The sequence below is a fragment of the Excalfactoria chinensis genome, chromosome 8, assembly GCF_039878825.1.
Source record: "Excalfactoria chinensis isolate bCotChi1 chromosome 8, bCotChi1.hap2, whole genome shotgun sequence".
Classification (NCBI taxonomy): Eukaryota; Metazoa; Chordata; class Aves; order Galliformes; family Phasianidae; genus Excalfactoria; species Excalfactoria chinensis.
The window spans coordinates 17872045-17893009 of NC_092832.1; the positions used below are offsets into that span (position 1 = coordinate 17872045).

A 20965-nucleotide genomic window follows, 5' to 3' on the forward strand; every position below is an offset into this window, starting at 1 on the left:
TAGAACTGCTCCAGTGAGTAAACACTGTTTTACAACAACTGTTAGTATGTAAAATGATGCATAATGAAGATCATGAATGAATCAGGTTACAGTGTAAGGTGACAGCATAAACTAGAGAACAGTAGCAGCTTCTGGTTGCACTACTTACCCTTGGTATGGCAACGCTTTTTGTTTATCATAAAGCTGTTTATCACTAGGTCACAAAGCCTCACTTCAGGCTGAAAGGAAGCAGGATGTGCTGTAGTTCAATATATTGCTTTTTACAAATTACTCATGTATTTTTGTATAAGTGGAATTGAAGCATTTTAAAAAGTCGACCAATTTCTTTGCCTTCCTGTAACTTACAAATTTTGGACTGGATTTACGCTCCCTGTAAGGCTGTGTGCTCAATGCATTTCAAAACATTTGCTGTCTTAGCTTCATCAGAGGCCTTTTAACAGTAAGCTAACTTTTATACATGTGGGTGTGACTTAGGAAATACACCTTCATGCTTTCTGTAACCAATGCTGAACCGCCATAGGAAGCTGATGAGACACATTTTGGGGTTTTTTGTTTTTTTAAGGAGACTGGAAATGTACAGATAGTAATTATTTACAGAACCTGAAGAAGGAATATTTACAACCAGTAGCTTGACTCTCTTGGAATGTTGGTGATCTAATGTCAGTTTATCCTGCTTTTCTGATTCTTAGTACTTCACCTGATCTATTTGGCACTGAGCAGCCTTTCAGGCAGGACAGAAGCACATGGAGCGCAGCACCATCTCGCAAGTCCTGCTGAATGCTGTAAGTAGATCACTGTGATCTGTTTTAAAATGATCTGTTCTTAACAGTAACATCACTTAACAGTGGCATCGTAGCACCTACTGTGATCTGCACCATCTCCTGCAGTCATAATTAGGAATGATCTGTAAATCAATTTGATAGAGTTCATCAATTCAAGTAATACATGCTGGATACACGCCCCAGTACACATGCTGAAAGGGATGTGCAAATGACTGTCAGTTCAAAACCCATCCTGTTCTTTGTAGAACTTTGTGAAATGAAGTGGAAGGGATAAAACATAATCATTGAATGAGGGAGAGTTAGAGATCAGCTGGCAAGAGATAGATGGGTTACAAGTAATTGGCAGAAGCAGAGAGATTTGTATTAATTTTGTGTGGTGAGTGATGTATACCAGGAGGAGCACTAAAAGAAAAGTTCCAAGGCAAAATAGGCTGTACTTTGTTTCTTACCTTGTGATAGCAGCAAAAAAGGGAGCTTTTGGAGACAGTCCAGAGAAGGGCCACAAAGATGGTCAGAAGGCTGGAGCACCTCCCCTGCAAAGACAGGCTGAGGCAGCTGGGTTTGTTCAGCCTGGTGAAGGCTGAGGTTTGACCTCATTACAGCCTTTCAGTACCTAAAGGGAGCCTACAAACAGGAGGGGAGTCAACTCTTTGAAAGCGTAGATAATGGCAGGACAATGGAAAATGGTTCTAAGTTGAAGGAGGGAAGATTTAGGTTGGACATGAGGGGGAAGCTGTTTACTATGAGAGTGCTGAGGTGCTGGAACAGCCTGCCTGGAGAGGTTATGTATGGATGCCCCATCCCTGGAGGTGTTCAAAGCCAACCTGGCCTAGTATTGAATGTGGAGGTTGGTGGCCCTGCCTGTGACAGGGAGGTTGCAAATTTATGGTCCTTGAGGTCCCTTCCAACCCAGGCCATTCTATGAAGGAGAGTGGTTCTCTTATGTCTACACGGCATGACAGGGGCAACACTGTTCTACCTCTGATGAGGTGCTTTACTGCAGTTTGTCCCTAGAGAACTGAGGCATTGTTGGGCAGCTGCAACTGTTTCTATGACTTTTTGGAAAGAGGAAGTTATAACATGTCATAACTCAGTATCATTTAAACTTAGTTTGGTCCCAATTCCATGTGTTGCCTCTGAGGTTGAGCCCATTGGATTTAGAGGCTTCAATACTTCTGTTGTTTCTTTACTATCTGTCCAGTGAGAGACACCTTTGTCACAATGTTTCATGCAGTAATTTCTTCAAAATAAACAACCAGAGAAGTTGGAGATGTTGTATTGTGAGGCAAAAGGAAAAACAGTAGCATAAATGAAATTTTCTTTATTCACAAGCCAAGTGTAACCCAGTAAGACACAGTGTGAGCTTCCACATACAGAACTAGCATTGTTTACTCCTTGTGTTTTCCAGGCTTGTGTCTGTCACTCAGATACTGTCAGGTGTAACTTTGCTGCTCTTGGGGAGACCACATCATGGAAATTTTCCACATCCCAGCTTCAGTGCAGTCCAGGATCTCTGAGATTGGTGGCTGTCTTGGAACAGCGGAAGGCATGGATTATACAGGTGAGACGTTCACATCTTTTTGGCTGGTACTGAAGAACACTGTAGAGCAGTTTCCTGGTATTAGAAATCTGGTTGTATTGTTGCCAGCCGTTGTTACAAAGTGCTGTTGCCTGGTCTGCAGATCGCTGCCTCAGGAAGGCTATTCCTTCAGCCTCCTGCAGGACCACAACAGGCAAAACAAAACAACCCCTCAGCTGTAGTTTGGTCTCTTCTGCAGTGAGAACACAGTGCTGTCTACTGATTTCTTTGGGATGAAATCTGCCTTCTGTCCCCCCCACCTCTGGATTAAAGCAGAGCAGTTTGACAGCACGGCAGCAAATTCACATTAATATCAAACAGAATTTTCACTACCGTTTTCGTATTAACATGAGATGCCAGAATGTAAAGTTATCTAGATCTGCACATGGGACCATTCTTGCTGTTAAAGGCTTTGGGCTGGAATGGAGCCCAAAGTTTTTAAAAGAAATGCAACATCTCCAGATCAAATATTAACCACATGCTATATAGAATCGTATTTTTCAAACAAGGTTCATAAATAAAAAGCTAGGCCTTTCAAACCATCAGCAATATTCATTCTGGATTTGAAAGATTATGAAAGATCAACAACCACAGAACTGTGAATTAGAAAAATACTGGCCTAGGTTGCATAAAAACCTCCATTAAATAAATACTGTCAATTTTCACTATGAAAATTCAGCGGTGTTGTACTTTAAAAAACCATAATGAATTACCCATCCCGTTAATGATACCAAGTTGCTTTTCACAAATCACACACACGTACGGGAAGTCAGATGGCCCAAGAGGCGATACAGTGGATTAACACACAGCTCAACAGACAGTACTCTCAATACACTCCTCCATCGGAACTTCCTGACTTGCTGCAGTTATCAGCTGCAAATCCTGTTACCCTTTTGCTGTCATTTGCCTTGCTGTCCCAGCAGGTCCAACACCCTGATGGCTGATACAGTCGGTGATTGTGGTTGCAGTCTTGTGCATTCATCCCTCAGACGGCCGCTTTAATCTCGGGCTGATTTACAGTAAGTGGTTCTGGTTTCCAGTCTGGTTGGAAGAAGTGAATATTGAATGTCCGCGCCCAGTTCTCAAACACTCGTTTCTCTGTGATGAAGCGATGATGGCTGCCCTTCCGTCCCCGCTCGTGTGAAATGTACATTGTGCATTCGTCGGGTCCCAGAGGTTCATAATAATGATAAGGTACTGAAGGATGATTAGGATCCCTGCAGGAGAAAAAAAACAACTCGTGGAAGCCCCAGATGTTCTATTTTACTGATTGAAAAGATGGTATCTTTAATGAGCTGATGGGCTCAAATCCACTTTTACTCCCAGTTAAACCGCATTTCAGGTATCTGCATTTTTCCTGAATATTTAACACATCAGAATGTGGCAAAGGTTGTTTTTTTTTTTTTTTGGCTCCTTCCTTTAATCTCCTCCTCTCTGTTAAATAAAGGACAGCAGTAGCTCAGAAATAAGGGAGAGCGCTGCAGGGCTGTGCTACTACTCTGAAATGTGAAGCAAACTGCTTAAGAGATTTATATCTAGATAGTGATTGGTAAAAAGCTCTGCAGAGATATTTACTGGGATAGGGAAAGAAAGGGAAAAGAAAGATAGAGGGGTGGTGGTTATCTGTGCCACGGCAGCTCAGCTGAACACTCCCAGCACAGTGCACACGGGTGTGAGCACACAACTGCAGTGAACAGGTCTGCACACCAGGTCAGCAATACAGCCTGCTGCTGCTGGCTTTGCAATCAAAGCTCTGATGCATGAGGGTTCGATGATTTAAAATGGCAACTTTCCCATGTGTGTGTGAGCTGAAACTTCAGGCCATTCACACTGACCTTGTGAGTCCATCAGCATTAACCAGCACGTACTGGTGACACATAGGATGTGCCAAAGACTCATCAAATATTTAGGATAAAGATCATTGTAACAGTTTTAATATCAGTGTTTTAATGTTGCATTCTGTAAGAGACGCATGTATTGTGTTCACAATATAATAAGCCACAGTGGTTCACTCTCCTTTTATTCTCTACGTTAAACTATACCCATTATGTTGTTTTGCTCTGAGCACAGAATGACACGAGCTCATACAGCTGTCTCTGTCCTGAATTCAAGGAGAGAACTGTCCCAGACAGAATAACCCGACTGTACAGTGCTCCAGTTAATACCAACAATCTATTTTGTCGTGGCAGAAAAAGCAGCAGAAAGTTGATTGATTGAAATACTGCCATTTAGTAAAGCCTTGGAACTGTTCTATATGAAAACCTGAGCTGGGTAAGGATTGCACGACAGCAAGAAATCTCACGCAGATTCAGGGCTGTCAGCTCTAATACTGAGTTGATTATTTTCATTTTGAAGAGCTAATATTTAAGCTCAAATTCAATTGAATGCATCCACAATCTGTCACTATTCTGTCTCGGTCATTATTTTTACTGTGTAATTCTGTCACCTACGCAATTCTCTAATTCTTCTTATTTTACCATTATCCATATTGTATACACAGAGGTAATGTATGATATTACTGCTGCTTTCCATTTGTACCGTAGACTAACGTTTTAATTCAATCAGCCCAGCTTCCCAGTAACACAACAGGGTGATCAATCTTAGCACACCACAATAACAATAATATTGCATTTCTAGAATAAGATGGATTCTAAACGTACAATACATGATTCTCACCAGAATACATAAGAGAGTAAAAAGAAATCTTTTAATTTCTCACCTACAGACGGTGTATTTTTAATGTAAAAAAATACCCTTTCCTGTGCATTCTTCTTAGGTACGACTATTAGATCTCCATCTTCAATTACATTTTCCTATACTTTTTTAAGAAATTGGGCCTTTATTACAATCTCTAAAATGAATCATTTGTATAATTACTGTAAATGTAACAGGATACATTTATGTTTTCCTACAGCTACTGAACACTTGGACACCTGCCTCTCATTTAGACTACTTTTCTTCACTCTAGATGGATTTTCCTCCTGTGTTCTCGAGGGTAAACCTGCATTGCTTGGTGGAAATTTACTGCTTTAGAATTATAATTAGTAAAGTTGAAATCTTATCTCCAGCAGTCTTTGAATAAATGCAGTCACAGAGGAACTGAGTGAACTGCTCAGGCCCAGTACTGCACTGTGATCAGCTGTGCTGATCTGGTTAGCATCCTCCTGCCTTGTTTTCTCCTGAAGTTTTGAGGCTTAAAAGTCCAAATGTGTTTTAGGTTTAGGAACACCAAAAGGTAGTTAAATACCTCCTGCTTTTTGTCTGTAGTCTTTTTCCTTTTGTGGCAGTTCTGGATTCCCTCAGATGTCACACTGGTAAGGTTTGGATTGGAATTCTGGCCTGAGTAACTACAGCGTAACTGAAATTAACTGTACTGTGTTATCTTCTAACTCTGCAATTAGCTTGTGTCACCAGCAAATGAAATGCATGAGTAATTTCTATGCGGAAATTGCTTGCCACCTCATTTATTAACATTAAAACAGATGCTGTTTTATCACTGACTGATACTGGACATTAATCAGTATTTTGTCAGGCTCCGCATGCATATTAATATCACAGCTGGGAGGAATCTAGGGAAGATCCTTTGTAAAATATACTCTACTTCCTGCCTAATCGCCTGCCAGCGCAGCAACAGCGTAAGTGCCTGCACCCAATGTCAGTCATCCACTGTTTGCCACTTCAGTGCACATTTTCCCACAGATGGTATCCACCCACAGCGAAAGCTGAAAATACAGCAAGCGCTGTTTGCCTGAAAAGAAACGAGACAGAAAAACATGGCCATCCCATCCCGTCCTCTGGTCAGCCTCTCCCTTTACAAACAGGGCTGTTACGAAGCAACCTGCTGCAACTACAGGTGCTCGACTTGCTTTGTGGAATAACTGATACTTTGAAGGGTGAATAAAACGTCATTAACATGTTGAGTGATGGGCAACATTCTGTGCCAGGACTCCTATGTTTTCAGGATAATTTTTTTGCCTTCTATTCCCAGGAGCCCATTTCCCTGGCATGTGTTCTAAGCTCAGTTTTCCAAGCTATGTAAGTGTTTTGTTATGAAGTTAGTAAGGTAATGAATTGAGATTTGGGTATAAGGAATGAAAGGGCTCAGCTATCTCCCGTGCAGCTCATATAATCATCTACGTGCATCGAGTCCTCCGTACACCCCAGCAAATGTAAGTAGCAACAACTGCTTCCTTGCAGTTGATTTAAAGCGACTGAAAGAGGAGAGGTAAAAAAAAAAAAAAAGCAACACAAAAAAACCCCACACTAGATTTAAAAGCGGTGCCCAAAGGAATAAATTAAAGGATTTCAAATGCCAATTTTCAGGCAAATTATCGCAGATGGGAAATGGCCTGGCAGTCAAATGAGGATTCTTCATACGAAAATGATCTGACTCCATAATTGGAGCAAAAATTATTCATATCAGTTAAAATAAGGCTCAGAATTAAGCTTTAAGTTTCTTTGAGTTCCAGAATGCCCATGAAGGGGGGGAGGGAGGGAAAGAAGGGGGAAGTTAAAGGGATCTCTTCAACATCTTGAATTTTCCTTGCACGTGTAAGAATGCAGAGATACCTGTAAGAATCCAACCTTTCACTGCTGCACAGGATCCAACAGACAGGAATGGTGTTACTACAGACTGCATTAAGCTTTCTCTATCCTCTGCAGGTGCTGCTGAGCAGCCACAAAGAAAAGCAGCAGCACTGCAGCTCCTGCAGGAGTTGTGTTGCTATCTGCGCACTGCAATCTGGCTGCTGGTGTAGGGAAGCAAGAGGAAAATCCTTGATTTCCATCCCAGGCAGAAGTGAGTTCTTACATGTGTGTGGCAGACTGCTTAAGGTTCCTAAGAGAGGGCAGGGCTTCCTACCTGGGCTGCCAGTTTGCTAGACTAGGCTCGGACTGGATCGCTGGACACTAACATGTACAGCAAGATGACTTGTTTTGTGACAGGAAAAAGGAGAGATGCACACTCTCTCCAAAAAGCTTTCTAATGTGCATGCAAGCACAGGCTTTCATCTTATTCCAGAATGTGCAAGACAGACATATCTAACAGCATGAAAGCAATATCAAAGCCATTAACCCTTAGCACAGCAGAGATCTGAAGCCAAGCAAAAGGCATTCGGTGTTACATATAGCTTTGCTCTGTGCTACCAGAAATTTATAATAATCAGGTCGCCAATTCCAGTTAAACTATAAAATCAATGTCCAGTGAAAGTAAATAGAAATGAATCCAAAACATGTTGTTGCAATTAATAGCGGCAAATCTTTTTAGTCAGTAGTGGAGACTGCTTCACTGGACTATTTTTCCTGCATGGGTAGGAAGCAATTTGGTTAATGATCTTAAGCTAATAATTTGTAACAGAATCTACTGTATAATGTTCATGATACCTTTGAGGTGTCCTTCATGTTACAGATGCGGTACTAATTCAGTTCCATGACAGTGATCACCCACACTAATTACTGACTCTACAGATTAATACTTAACCAATAAGGAATATCTGCTGGAGTTGTACATCTGGTGATAGTCAATTTGAATAGTATTAAGAATGTATATATATATATATACATACATATATATATATATATATGTGTGTGTGTGTGTGTGTGTGTGTGTTATTTTTTAAACCTTAATGATTCCTTGGCTGCACAGCAAGTAAAACAGAGTTGTACCTGTACCACCTGATGTATACATGACAGGTAGGGTGGGTTGCGTTGGGAGGACAGTTGGACTTGGATGATCTTGTATGTCCTTTCCAACCTTGTGATTCTGTGTCCAGCTTCTTGTCTATCAAGACAAGACCCCAAAGCCCGTCCATCTCCACTGGATTTTTATATGAGAAGGACGGACCAGCCACTTACAGTGATGACAGGGACATAACCATTTCAGAACAGGAACTGAAGAAATGTGTCTTTGCCAACTGAAATGACAAGGGAACGAAATGCTGTGCTAGGGAAGGTATTTATGTTGCCTGAAATATCTGATCTAGTTTGTTGTTTTCCTTGGAGAATTCATGATGAAATCTGGCAGTACATCACAGCATTTATCACTGGGGTTTTGTTATAATTTGTAAAAATTCTCACAAAGTGAGATTTAATGTTGACATTTCATACTGTAATTTCTTCAGGGATTTTTACTGCTTTGTGCTCAGGATAAATGCAGATTTCTAAATATCCTTTTCAGTGCTCACAAGAAAGTCAAAGCAGTCCAATTCTCTGCGACAGATGAGCTAACCTGTCACTGCAGCGTTCTCCCCACGCCCCTGAAATGGATCTTCTATTGGTCAAGGAACCAGACTTCAGTCACGTCACTAAATTTGCAACAGGAAATTAAGGCAAGTAGCTCTTAGTGAGAGGGATTTGGGAGCAGGGGACACAAGCTGTTACTTTATAAACCAACATCAATACATCATGCAGCTTCCACTGAGAGAATTTGTGTGCTGTTTCTACCACGTGTATCCCACACCCTGCAGGACCAAAGCGGGTGAATAGAGGACTGACTGTATTTAGTCTGCAGATCCAAATTCTGTGGGGTTTTTGGTGGGGATCATTTAGGTTATTTAGGAAACCAGTTTACTGGAAGACTGGCATTTATGTGACAGCAATACTACAATCTTAACTTCAGTAGCACAGGAAGTTAATTCAGAACCTAGTCACTGCAGGAACTGCTTTTCTCTATTAATTGTGGGGGCAACCTTTAAACAGAAATTCAAAATAATACTTTCTAGCGCTTCCTTTTTTCCAGATTAATTTCATGCCAATTACTGCATTACTTGTAGCTGATAAATATTCAGGGACTAAAAGAAACCAACAACATAGATTAATTCTCCCACACTACAAACAAAACTTTTTAATATTTTATATGACATAATTAAATGCTGTTTGTTGCTTTCAGAATCAGATCTTGGGACATGTTAATTAATTGCTTTAGGAGGATGGAAGACATTTCAGAAAGAAAATTCAAGATTCAGATATTTATCTGTAATGTTCAACCTTGTTGGCTAATAATGGTTCCAAAACAAATCCTACCTGCAGAAATCCGGTGGCACCATGCCATAAACATTTATCCTGTCACACAGCTCTAATGCGATAGTCATTGTGAACCAGCCCGTGCTAAGCCAAGTGTTGGATATCTTCCTGAAAGCAAAAACATAATTAAGTTTCTAGTCTGACAAATAATTCTTGAAATGTCTGAAACCATTTCTGGGCATGTATATATGTATATTTTCATTTCTCAAAAAGGTTATGAATTATTTTTATTTTTATGAGAGGTTATGAAAATTGAACAACCAAGACAATGACTTTGCTCATTCATCTTTTAACAACTTTTACTTATGTCTTCTGTCAGTCAACTAATCTATGCAGCAACTACCCTGTCTGTAATTAATTTTGGACACAGCAGCGTTTGTGAACATTTAGCTGATCTTTTGGTGATTTTACCTTAAGCGAGTGAAACTTCATGTCCTGTATACACATGCTCCTGCTAGTAACGTGCTAGATAAACACCACCCATCTGCAGGGTGTTCAAGGCCAGGCTGGATGTGGCCCTGGCCAGCCTGGTCTAGTATTGAATGTGGAGGTTGGTGGCCCTGCCTGCAGCCAGGAGGTTGCAGATTCATGGTCCTTGAGGTCCATTCCAACCCAGGCCATTCTGTGATTCTGTGACCCAAACAATTGCTTTCCTGCCTCTGGCTCACAAGGTAATTTAGGAACATGCTCAGGCTTAGAGTGGTCCATGCGTAACACCTTGCCTCCAAAACCGAGAGCAATTGTACTCAGACCAGGACCTGGGTTCTGTACACATCTGGAAAGGAAATGGGGCTGCCTGCTGGCTTACTTTCCTTTTTGCTTACACACACACACTTAGTCTGCAATTCAGTGTTTGCAGTAAATGGGAGAAAAACTGATTCTGAATAAACAAGCTTAAAAGCCAAACAATGGAATAAAGATTTTAAAACTTATCCAAGCAGTGCTTTGACCTCTTTAAATACCATGTCTGTAGGACAGCACTGCAGAAACAGGGTTACAACGTTTTGCCTTTTCATGAAAGATCTGAACAAAACTCTAACAAAAGAATCCTGTTTTTCTACCTAATCAGCTCTAATGAAAGAATATGAAGAACTGTCATGTGCTTATTAGGGAAAATTATCAGATATTCTTTTATTCTATGAACTAACACACTGTGCTGATAATTCTGTAGTGCACACTAAATTACAATTAAAGGCCTTTCTGCTCCACCAAAATCTCATTTATAATCTCTATGGAAATACTCTTCCTGCAGTTATTTCATTTATGCTTCCTTTATCTAATTACTATAATACTGGTTCTGAATCATATTTTCTTAATGTACCCTTATTCAATTATAAAGTTATTTTCAAGTACAGTTACTTTATAATACCAAGTACACTGCTCTGTAGCCTTTGTCATTCACCATACTATTTAACTGACAGCGTTTTCTGAAGGTTTCCTTTCATTTCAGAATCAGCTATTATTGTAAATAACAATGCATCCAATTACCTTTTTCCTCGTCATTTCCAAGACAGAAAGGAATGGTTTGATTACTGCAGCCTTGCACTCACACTTCTCTCCATTCTTTTTTTTTTGCAGGCACAAATATTGAGAGCTCAGCAGAAACCTCCCAGGGAATGGCATCATTCCGGGCTGTACAATGCACTGCTCCTGCCCCCACAGCTACATCAATGTTCTTCCCTTACAATGTCTACCCATGTTTCTTTTCATCTTTCTTTTTTCCATGCTGCCTATTCATTTATTTTCACCTCCTGTTTCAATCTTTTAGTCCTTCATGTGTACTGCACATGCCCTACAAAGCGCTGGTTCATGCAAATCCTGCAGCTGCTTAAATGCAACAGGACCTGTGCAATAGGACCTGTAAACGAACGAGGCTGCATTCTGCTAGGATCCATGTGCCATGGATTCATGCTGGGAGTTCAGGGGGGCTCTGACTGAGCCCACTACAAGCCTGTTAGAATGTTATTAGCATCTCAGGCTCCTTGAGCCCTTCGAGAGCCATGATGGGGCCTGGTGCCTGTGCAGAAAAAGAAATGCTTTCATCCCATGCATGGCTGTTGGCCTCCAGCTTCATACGGGTAATCCAGAGTTAGAAAGCAGCAGTTTGCCTCTGATTGCACTGCAGCTGTCAGGAAAGAAATGGACCCCTAGGTCCTCATGGCAGGACTGGCCAGACTAAAAAGACTGGAGGTGAGCTGGTCCTCAGAAATGGGCATTTCAAATGGTCCTACAATGAAAAGAGTAATCTCTCTCTACTACAGCTCTTCAAACTGTCCTGCTGTTGTAAGCACTGGGCATACTAATAATCCTTTGTACTTTTCCTGAAAGGGCTGAATGTTTATTTAACTAATAACAGATTATAACCTCCTTGCTTTGCTCCATTCTGAGCGAACAAATCTGGAAAAGACTGTACCACTGCTGAGCTGGCAGGGTACCCTCCTTCTTATCCTTTCCTCTCGTTCTGGCAGAAGCAGAGCCTGGCAGAGAATCAAAAGCACTGTTCTGAGGATGAAGAGGACCTTTAATGGTTAGAAACTAAATGAGTTACTGTGTGTGCGCACTGGAGTTAATGTGAGTCAGTCAAGTAGTTTGATCCATGGTAACTGAACTCTCAAAGAAAGACAGACGGGGTACGACAGACACCAAGCTAAGACGCAGTCACCATCAGCTACTGGGATACAAGAACTTCCATGCCACTGGCTTTGCCCAAAAGACAAATCTGGCACTCAAGTCTTCTATTTCACCATGAGTTACTGTGCAATGAAGCCACCTCTTCATCTGAACCTCAGTAGAGACCCTGTTCAATTTTTTACTACTACGTGTTTAATATATAAAAAATAGGAGCTCATTAAAAGTAAATGTGTTTCTCTCTAGGAAGTCTTTGGCTTAAATGCCCATTTTTCAAACCTTATATGTGAAAATGCTCGAGTCCTGCAGTGGGTCACCGATTAAAATGTTGATTTGAAGATCAGCCTACAAGTCATAAACAGTCTCATAAAGATCTAACTACCCTAACTTCCCTTTTCCCAGTTGGAACTACAAGGTGAACGCTTCTGAAGCGCCTAATGTATGACTAATGTTTGTTTGTTTTACAAGAAGCCTTACAGCTGCAGTTATCCAAGAACGCTTAGATTCAATAAGCAGCTATTATAAGTCACAGAATGGTGGCATTTCCTCTGTGAGGAAACATAACATATCCATTCTGATTTTTCAGAATCAGTAAAATAACTTTCAGGTATATAACCTCAAAAGTGAGATTTAAACAGCTCCTACCTCCTTGGCTGTATAAACAGTACAGCCAGATGCTGGCATTCTAAATTGATGAGGCAATACTCCATACAAATTATTTAGAGGCATACTTTTAACTTACATTGCAAGTGATGTTATTTGGCGTATTATACCGTATCACAACTCATGCAGCGGAGGATTTAATGGCCGTGATGGTCCCTCTGAGCAGACCTCAAATTGGTACATATAAACTACATTATTTTACTACTGTATGACTTCCCCCAAATGCATCCCCGTAAATTTCCTCACCTGTCTTTCCCCGTTTCCCGTTTAAAAAGGTCATCAAATTGAAGCATCTTGTGGCGAGAAATCATGTATGCTTTCAATTGAGGCAGTATCTGATTCATCAGCTGCAGGTTGTTGTACACCAAGCCTTTACCGTCTCTCCTCATGTAGCTGCTAGGACCCCAGAAGATGAACACAGCACCGTGGCTCGTATTTAAGAGTTCGTTGCGATTTCGCAAAATCCTCTGAATACTGGAGTGTGCAATGACTCGAAGGCTTGTTTTGTTCCCGACATCCTGTCCATAACCCCGAGTAGGTGCATCATTCATTCGTATTACACACTCCGTCTCGTCGATTCTGTCGCCTTGTTTACTTCCCAGAAGGTGTCCAGAACTGGTTACCAACGCGCAGCTCTTGCAGTGCATTTTTAAAGGCTGCAAAAGGCAAATGTAATTCAAAATCAGCTGTGAACACCTCCCCATACGCCAGGTATAACTCACATGTTACACATACACTGCATATTTTATAGCAAAAAACTCAGGATTTTGCATCAATCTCCCTCAGCATTCTTCCCAAATAACTGGGGATGTATTACCTATACCTTTTATAGATGGGGAAAATGTGTGTAGCCCTTAAAGTTCCTCCGTGGATTTGAATCCACAGTTTAAATCCTCCTTCCCAGTGCGGTTTAGTAATGTTCACATTCAGTACTCACACCAGCTCCTATACCGTTCACAGCTGCACAGCGTTGTTCTTCTTCCGCTTGTTATGAAAGAGTTATAATTGGAGTATTTCTGATTCCTCCTCTTCCAATTTCTGCAGGAACTAATCATTTTTTAAGTCCCCATAAGCACAAGCACGAATAGCTTTTCAACCCTGGGGTCAGGACATTTTGCACAGGGAAGACAATTATATCGTGGTCTAATCCTTCCACTCTGTTTCCAAGTCAGTTCCAGGACGATGGCAGTGCTCTCATGCCTCTGCTGTGGTTCAACAGTCAGAGCTGCTCATTAACATCTGCCTATCTTTTACATGACAGCGAGTGAGAGCACTGAACTTCTTCTAGCTTGCTATGCTTAAAAGTTATGCAATAAAATGAAACAGGCGGTGCCTGTTCAGTCAGTGCCTGATCTAATAGAGCTGGGAGAGTAAAACAAGCTTTCCTGAAAATGAAAATGCTTTACAAATCACACTGCTGAAATCTGTCACCAGCACGTGTATAAACAAGAGGCCTATGTATGTTCATCTGCTGCGCAGAGTGCGGACTGGAAAGGGGCAAAAGGGTTACGAGCATCCCCAAAGTGCTGATTTCCAACAACAATACAGCGAACTGGGAGGTACAGCCTGTCGGAGGGTGCACCTCTCTACACATTCCAGCATCTAAGATCTGCAACACTACATTCCAGACCATAGATCTGTATCTGGTGTATCCTACATGGGGAGGAGGAGGCAGTCAGAGCTGCTGTCCTGGCATGGCACGCTGGCCTTCTTTTTAAATTAAACCAAAAAGTAAATGAATTATACAGTGTATGCAATGACAGCAGCAATAAGCTTTGTGTCTCCATCGTGCCCAAAAAAACAGAAGTCCTTTTTTTCTCACGTATGTGGGCTGCAATCCAGAGCTAATGATATGAGTAGCAATGTTCGTGCTTTTGTACTCAAGGTTCCTAATGCAGTATTCACATGTATTTTCCTTTAAGCTTTCTTCTGGCACATTGATGAATTACCTAGCAAAAGGCTGTAAGGTGAACGAGCTTCTCCACCATCATGCTTGGGAAAGCAAGATGAAGTGCTAATGAGGTTAAAGGAAATGTAGTCAGCACCGATGTTAACTCACACAGGTTTGAATACCCAAGCTGCAAGACATTTTCACCTACAACAATCTCTGCTGGTTTCTGGCCTACTGAGCTACAAGTACTTATTTCTTTTAAATGTCTGCCAGAGGATCCATCACCTGTGAGGAAACAAGGGCAACCCATCAGTGGAGCAGGGAGGAAATGTCATCATCTGCTAGGTGATCCACATTAACACTCCCACAACATCTGTCCTGTAGCTCGCTAGAGGATGATTCCCTTTGGAAAAAAGAATTCTTCTGACTGAAACATGCAGGACTTACCCAACTAATGCTTCAGTGATGAGTGGGGGCCGAGCAGCTGTACCCGCTGCGGTCCAATCATTGATGCTCACCTTGGAGTCTTTCTGCACAGATCTACAGATCTCACACCTAAAACCGTCAGGAATTCACAGCCAACAGCCACAACATTCTCACACCAGCTGTTTCTGATGCCTTGACAATATTGAAAGCAAGGGGGAAAAAAAACCTACTGCTGCAGTATTAGCTGGTCGGGAGGCAGTGGTTGCGCCAGAAATGTCATCTACTTAAGCAATAATAATGGAGGCACAAAGCGTTTCTTTGGGATTGATGACCAGCTAGGAAAAGTTGATGGCCTGAGAATAACCAGGGGCCATTAAGCCAGAAGAACATTAAGTTCACAGAAAGCTCTCTGCTAATGTAATTATTACAGTGATATGTGGGGAAAAAAGCAAACTAAAAGAAGCAAACCGTGACATACAAGTTACATTTTAGGTAGTAGGCAGTGCAACCTGTAATCCATTTGTCTTGCTTCAAAATGCCCAAAAAAGGCACAGGGTGAGAGGCAGGTGACTTCTATGGTACCTGTGTGCACCCAGTGAAGCTGGCAGAAGAAAGGCTGTCCCAGGAAAGGGAAGGGAGGAGGAAAACCTGCCTGGTGCTGGGACACCCACAGCAGCACGCTGGTGGACATAACAAATGTTCACAACCTGGCACACTAAGTACCACGAGCCAAACTGCCACCAGCAGCTGTCACTGCCATGCGTTACAGCCCAGGAACTACTGCTGCTATATCAGCGTCTTCTGGTTTGTTAATAACAGACCAACAAGCAAATGGCAATGAAAAAGCATTGCCACAGTTGTTCCTGTATTTTCCAATTTAAGCAATCTCTGCTCTGTTATTGACTTCAAAATCTATGTCGTCCAATGACAGAAAGATGTTATTTTCAGACACTTTATTGCTCCAAAAAAAAAAAATCAATAGAATGTTATTACTGATTCAAACTATGTTACTCTTAGATAAAATTATTTTCTATGTGATGAAATAAAATGCTTTCTTCATTATTATCTTTTCATTTCTGCTTATCATAGTCCTTTGATTTTAAAGCCAAGATTTGAGAGCACAAGACAATTCCCCCCAGTAAAACCAGCAGCACTGGGAAGCAGGAGGCTTCTTCCTACTGAGCACTCACTGACCTACTTCTGAGACCCCTGGGTTCAGATCACTCCATTATCAGGAGTATAAAAGTTTATCTTCCTATAAATAAATAACAAAAATGCATATTTTATCTTAGCAATGATGATATGGCCAAAATAAAGCCCCGAACAGTGAAGAACAGCTCATTACTGAGCCTGGCAGACAGTGAGCACCTGTTAGTTCGTTAACACCAACATTCCTAATGGATAATGCCGGACATAGTGCAGATGAATTCCAAACGTACTGGGGGAAGGCAAGAAGCAAAGCAGATGAAAAAATGCTACAGAATATTCAAATTCTTTTTGGATATCTGCTCATTAACCACACGTCTGAGACCAAAAGTGCAAAATGCCAACGATCCTGTAAAAATAATGCCAGTTCCCCTATATTTTTTGCTTTGTAATATATCAATGTTGGAACAGGGCATGTGAAAAGAGCTAAAAATGAAAGAAATGTACAAGCACAAAGAGTCTGCCTTAGTACTTTCAAGTCCCATGCACACGACACACTGAAATGATGCCCTCAAATCAGTCTTTTCTGAACAGAGAATGAGCCCAGTGCATACTGGGACATTCTGAGTAATACTTTGGCAAATAAAGAGCTAGAAGGAAAAGTAGAATGAAAAAAAAAAGGCATGTAGAGCCTTTTAACCTCAACCAACTGAGGTATTTGGGGCTCTGTGAGCTCTGGTTTTGTGGTGCTGAGTTCTGATCTAAACATGGTCTTGGTCTGACCACAGACTTCTCACACACGTTAGGTTGGGGAGCATAGCTTACTTTGCACACTATGTATGCCAGCACTGATTTTCCACCCAAGTTCCATAACTTTTCATTCTTTAACCCATATGTCAGCAAGTGCAGAGAGGTCTTAACAAGGAAAAAAAATCCCCTGAGCAAATGCATTTGTAATTTTTGTTGAACTGGACTTTTGGAGCATTGGATGCTCTGCTGTGAAAACAAGCTGCATTATCCACTGAAATAAAAGCACTGATTGCTTCACGAACTGCACCCCAGTGACCGACAGCACACAAGTAAATAGAAAGGGTTAGGAGATACCACTTCCCCAGCACAGCTAATCCTTATGCAAATCCACATAACAAGTTGCAGAACTCTGCAATTCAAAAAAGGTCTGGCAAATCTGTTTAGGAAGATAAATGCGTGTCTGCTTAAAAAGATAAAAGATAAAACAAATGAATTTCTTATTACTTCTCTTTGTTTCTTGGTCTGTAAAGCTTGAATATGCAGATGTTGTGGAAACATTAGCAGCCTCATCTCCTACTGGTTCTTCAAGAGTTCATTATACAACCGGACCCTGCCTTCAGATATCTGCTGAACAGTGGAACAGCCGAACTCCAGCGCATGCATTCATCACGGCGGTGATCACAGCGCCCTGGGTTTTATTTCTCCAAGGAGCAGAATATTTTTGTCTGCCACGATATTACGCTGATGGGCATCTGCAAAGCTTGTAGTGAAAATATAATTCTATTTCCAAACGGTCCTTAGGCGAATCTAATTCAATTTCTAAACATGAGGCTGGATTACAAAAAGAAAAAATAAAAAAAAACAAATGCACTCCATAAAGCTTTCACTGGGGTAATTTTCTTAGAAAAAGTGCCGTTCAGCACATTAGTCACCGAAGAGTTTTGTGCTCGTGTGAAGTGTTTTCCGGCACATTAACTCTTTTTCAGAGACCTGCCTGCTAGTCAAAGCTTCCATTAGATTAATTAAAATATGGCTCCTCTCACTGGAAAGAAAAGGCATGAGTTTGGTTACAGGACATTGACCACGTCCAGAAAGCGAGCCCTTCCCAGTCACATGAAGTACAAGCAGAAGCGGCGCAGGAGGCGGAACAAGGAGTAACTTCCTGTGTACAGAGCGCATTTCTTTTCTTGTTTGGAAGCAGGATTACACGGAACTGATGTTTTCCCCTAAGCCAACTGAAGTGAATATAAGGTGCAACCTTGCAAATTGTCAGTGCGTATAAAGCCAAGATTTAGAGAGTAGTTTCCAACCCGCATCCTATAAATGTGTCCCAAGTGCAAGATTAGTATCAATCATAGGCTTATTGGAAGGGGAGATAGGATACAATGATAACCTGGAGCTATCCACTAGAGTAATGGCCTAAGAAGAAAAAGCAATCAGAGAAAGAAAAGCATATCTTCAATGAAAGACAGCACTGGAAAATCAGGCAGGAATGCATCACGTTGATGAACATGAGCTGTTACACAAGAGAGAGAATCTCGTGAACAATATGAAGGCTCGAAAGAAATGATTACTGCTTAATGTTTATCTTAAAAGCAGTGCAAATAGACATCCATATTACATCAAACCGCTTCACTTTCGTGCTGCTGTTGAAGTACTTGCACTGAGATGCAATAAGGCAACAAGCACGGTGTCTTAACTAACTATGCAAACAGTTATCAATGGCATTTTAGAAAAGCAGGAACTATTTCAACCGTCAGACAGCTTTGATTTTTGCTCTGGAAAGCACCCACATCAACTCCTCCGATCTGCTCTGGCATGCTTTGGCAATTCTTCCTACTTTAAATCTTTCAGGGAAACACACCTTGAGCTGCTCCCTCTGTACCTGCCATGGCTGAGCAAGACTTTTTATCTAGCTTTAAAGGTGAACACCACCGATCCTTCAAGACTGTTTTCAACTTAAAGCACTCGGGTCTTTCTGTAACACTCTCCGCCTCTTCCGAATATATCTAAACTAGAGCCATATCTCCAAGAGGCAATTATGGGATAGCACTGGCAAGGAACAAGCGGTTTAAGCCCCTGCAACGCAGCCCGCTTTCACACAACTTTAACACAACATATTCAGACCAGAAGAAACTCAAGATCAAGTGTCCGATTAGAAAGAGTTAACCACCCCACCGAGAATTCTCACTACCGCCTACCTTGTCGTGTATTTCTCTACCTTGTTGAAGCTGACTAACAAAAAAGCACATCTCCTTATTGCTTTCAAAGGTCTTTGTTTCAATAACTGTCAGCAATGTCTAACCTCACCACATCCACCTTTTGAATTTATGGGTTAACTTCATGTAATCCTCACTAGTTTATTTGGTATTAACCCCAACTGCTCTGTGTGTTCCTACTTCTGTCCCTGTACAGTAACAGCAGATAAGAAATTAGAGAACCAAAAAAAAAAGACCGAGAGAAGAAAAACAGACTGAGAATTCTATTTTTCCTGTCAGCAGACATTGCTTCTGGGTTTTACATGTTTTTCTGAGGACATCCCAGGTTCAGAGACACACAGCTCTGTACCACCTGCAGAGCAGGATCTCACAGCAGCTTCTGCAGTTAAGGTCACCGAGGACAGAAACTGGTGCTGCTGCTCATTACATCCACTGCATTCAAAGCTACCAGATACAAATCGTCACTAGGACTTTCTCCCAGCATGTATGCGGAAAGGAAAAAAGGTGTGTTTGGGGCCAAAATATCTGTATATTTACTTTTGGACTAAGAGCAGATGAGAAGAAAACATCCCAATAGATGGCTATTCACAAATCTGTGCCTGCAGCTGAAACCATTCAACTCCAGAATGTTGAACTTTTGGGGAGCTACAGCTAAATTTGAATTTAGAGGTTGGCTTTGGGTATTTTTAAAAGGGTCTCAAGCATCCCTTACACATCTCTCCAACTAATTGGTTCCCATTATCACAGTCCTGATCCGGAGACAAACATAAACATATTTATCCCACTGGGATGTCTGTACTGAGCTTATCTGCCAGAATGTACGTTAGTATGAAATTAAACACTCATAGGATGGAAACATTTTGCACTGAGATGGTCCTATCGCTGAGGGTTAATTAGACAATCAAGTGAAAGAGATGGCACTCTGTCTGCCGACGTGGATTTCCCAAGGAGATGAGATGATGCTCTTAATTTAAAGCAGGAACATCAAAGCTATCTTCTGACTAAGTCAGGGGGAAGGAAGTTTGATGGAAAAGTTTGAGTTTAGCCGGTATCTGGAGGAAGCAGAGAAAAAGCCTGGCTGGAAAGAAAGGAAGGGCTCTCCCCAACAAAGGCATCCTGATCTGCAGGGCAAACGAGAAGACAGCCCTTGAAAAAATGCGTCAGGGAAGAGCTGATAGCAAGTCAGCTAATTATGGGGAGAGAGGGTGTGTGACCTTGCTAGAAGTAGAGTTAAGTACATTTCCATATCTATGTATTTCACAGACATTTATAACTGGGCATCTCTTGGGGCCATGGCACTTAAGTGCTTTTATTTATGTTTTACTGTCAGCTGATGTGAGTGAAGAATAATTCCCAGGCACTTGGCTAAACACTCTTCAGTAATATTCCTCGCCTCAAGATGTAGCTTATCTACACACTGGGGAATGGTACTACTTAAATCCAGTGACCCAGCACGTTAGGCCGAGGCGTTTGAAGCACAGAAGGGCGTGCCACCGAGAGGAGGAGGGAGGCAGCTGTACCAACAGATGCCACAGAAATCAGGGAAAAAGGAGCCATCTCTCAGCGTGCAGCAGCAGATGGGAGCCTCCCCAGAAAGAGGTGAGGTGCAGAGTACGAGCCCCGAGGGATTTCAGAGTGTTTTAGACACTTCTCTGCTTCTTATTTTACCTTAATAGGCCTAAATTGCACTCTTTTACTGTGATGCGCGTGTCATCTGAAGTGCTTTTTGCCTGGTAGTGACATTAAGCTGCTTTTGCTCACTTCTCCCCCTATATTTTTTTGAGGGGAGTATGCCTCACTGAACTGGTCTTCAGATCCATTTCACCATGGGAACAGCAGGCCAAGAGAAACAAGTCAGAAA

General features: G+C 41.6%; 1 protein-coding gene and 1 long non-coding RNA gene across 3 annotated transcripts in view; one reads left to right on the plus strand and one right to left on the minus strand.

Annotated features, from left to right (window-relative positions):
* Window positions 1–2042: 2042 nt before the first annotated feature.
* ST6GALNAC5 (ST6 N-acetylgalactosaminide alpha-2,6-sialyltransferase 5) overlaps window positions 2043–20965 on the minus strand; it is a 62124-nt gene continuing 43201 nt past the window's right edge. For both annotated transcript variants that reach the window (XM_072343558.1, XM_072343559.1), the window contains exons 3-5: window positions 12919–13328; window positions 9382–9489; window positions 2043–3578 (exon numbers count right to left, since the gene is read on the minus strand). In XM_072343558.1, the coding sequence (XP_072199659.1) occupies window positions 3347–3578; window positions 9382–9489; window positions 12919–13328 (750 nt within the window). In that variant the 3' untranslated portion in view covers window positions 2043–3346. The remainder of the gene's footprint in view (window positions 3579–9381; window positions 9490–12918; window positions 13329–20965) is intronic.
* LOC140255739 (uncharacterized) lies at window positions 6919–12907 on the plus strand. The gene is made up of 3 exons (XR_011904540.1): window positions 6919–7159; window positions 8537–8687; window positions 10960–12907. It is a non-coding gene; the product is annotated as an uncharacterized lncRNA (long non-coding RNA).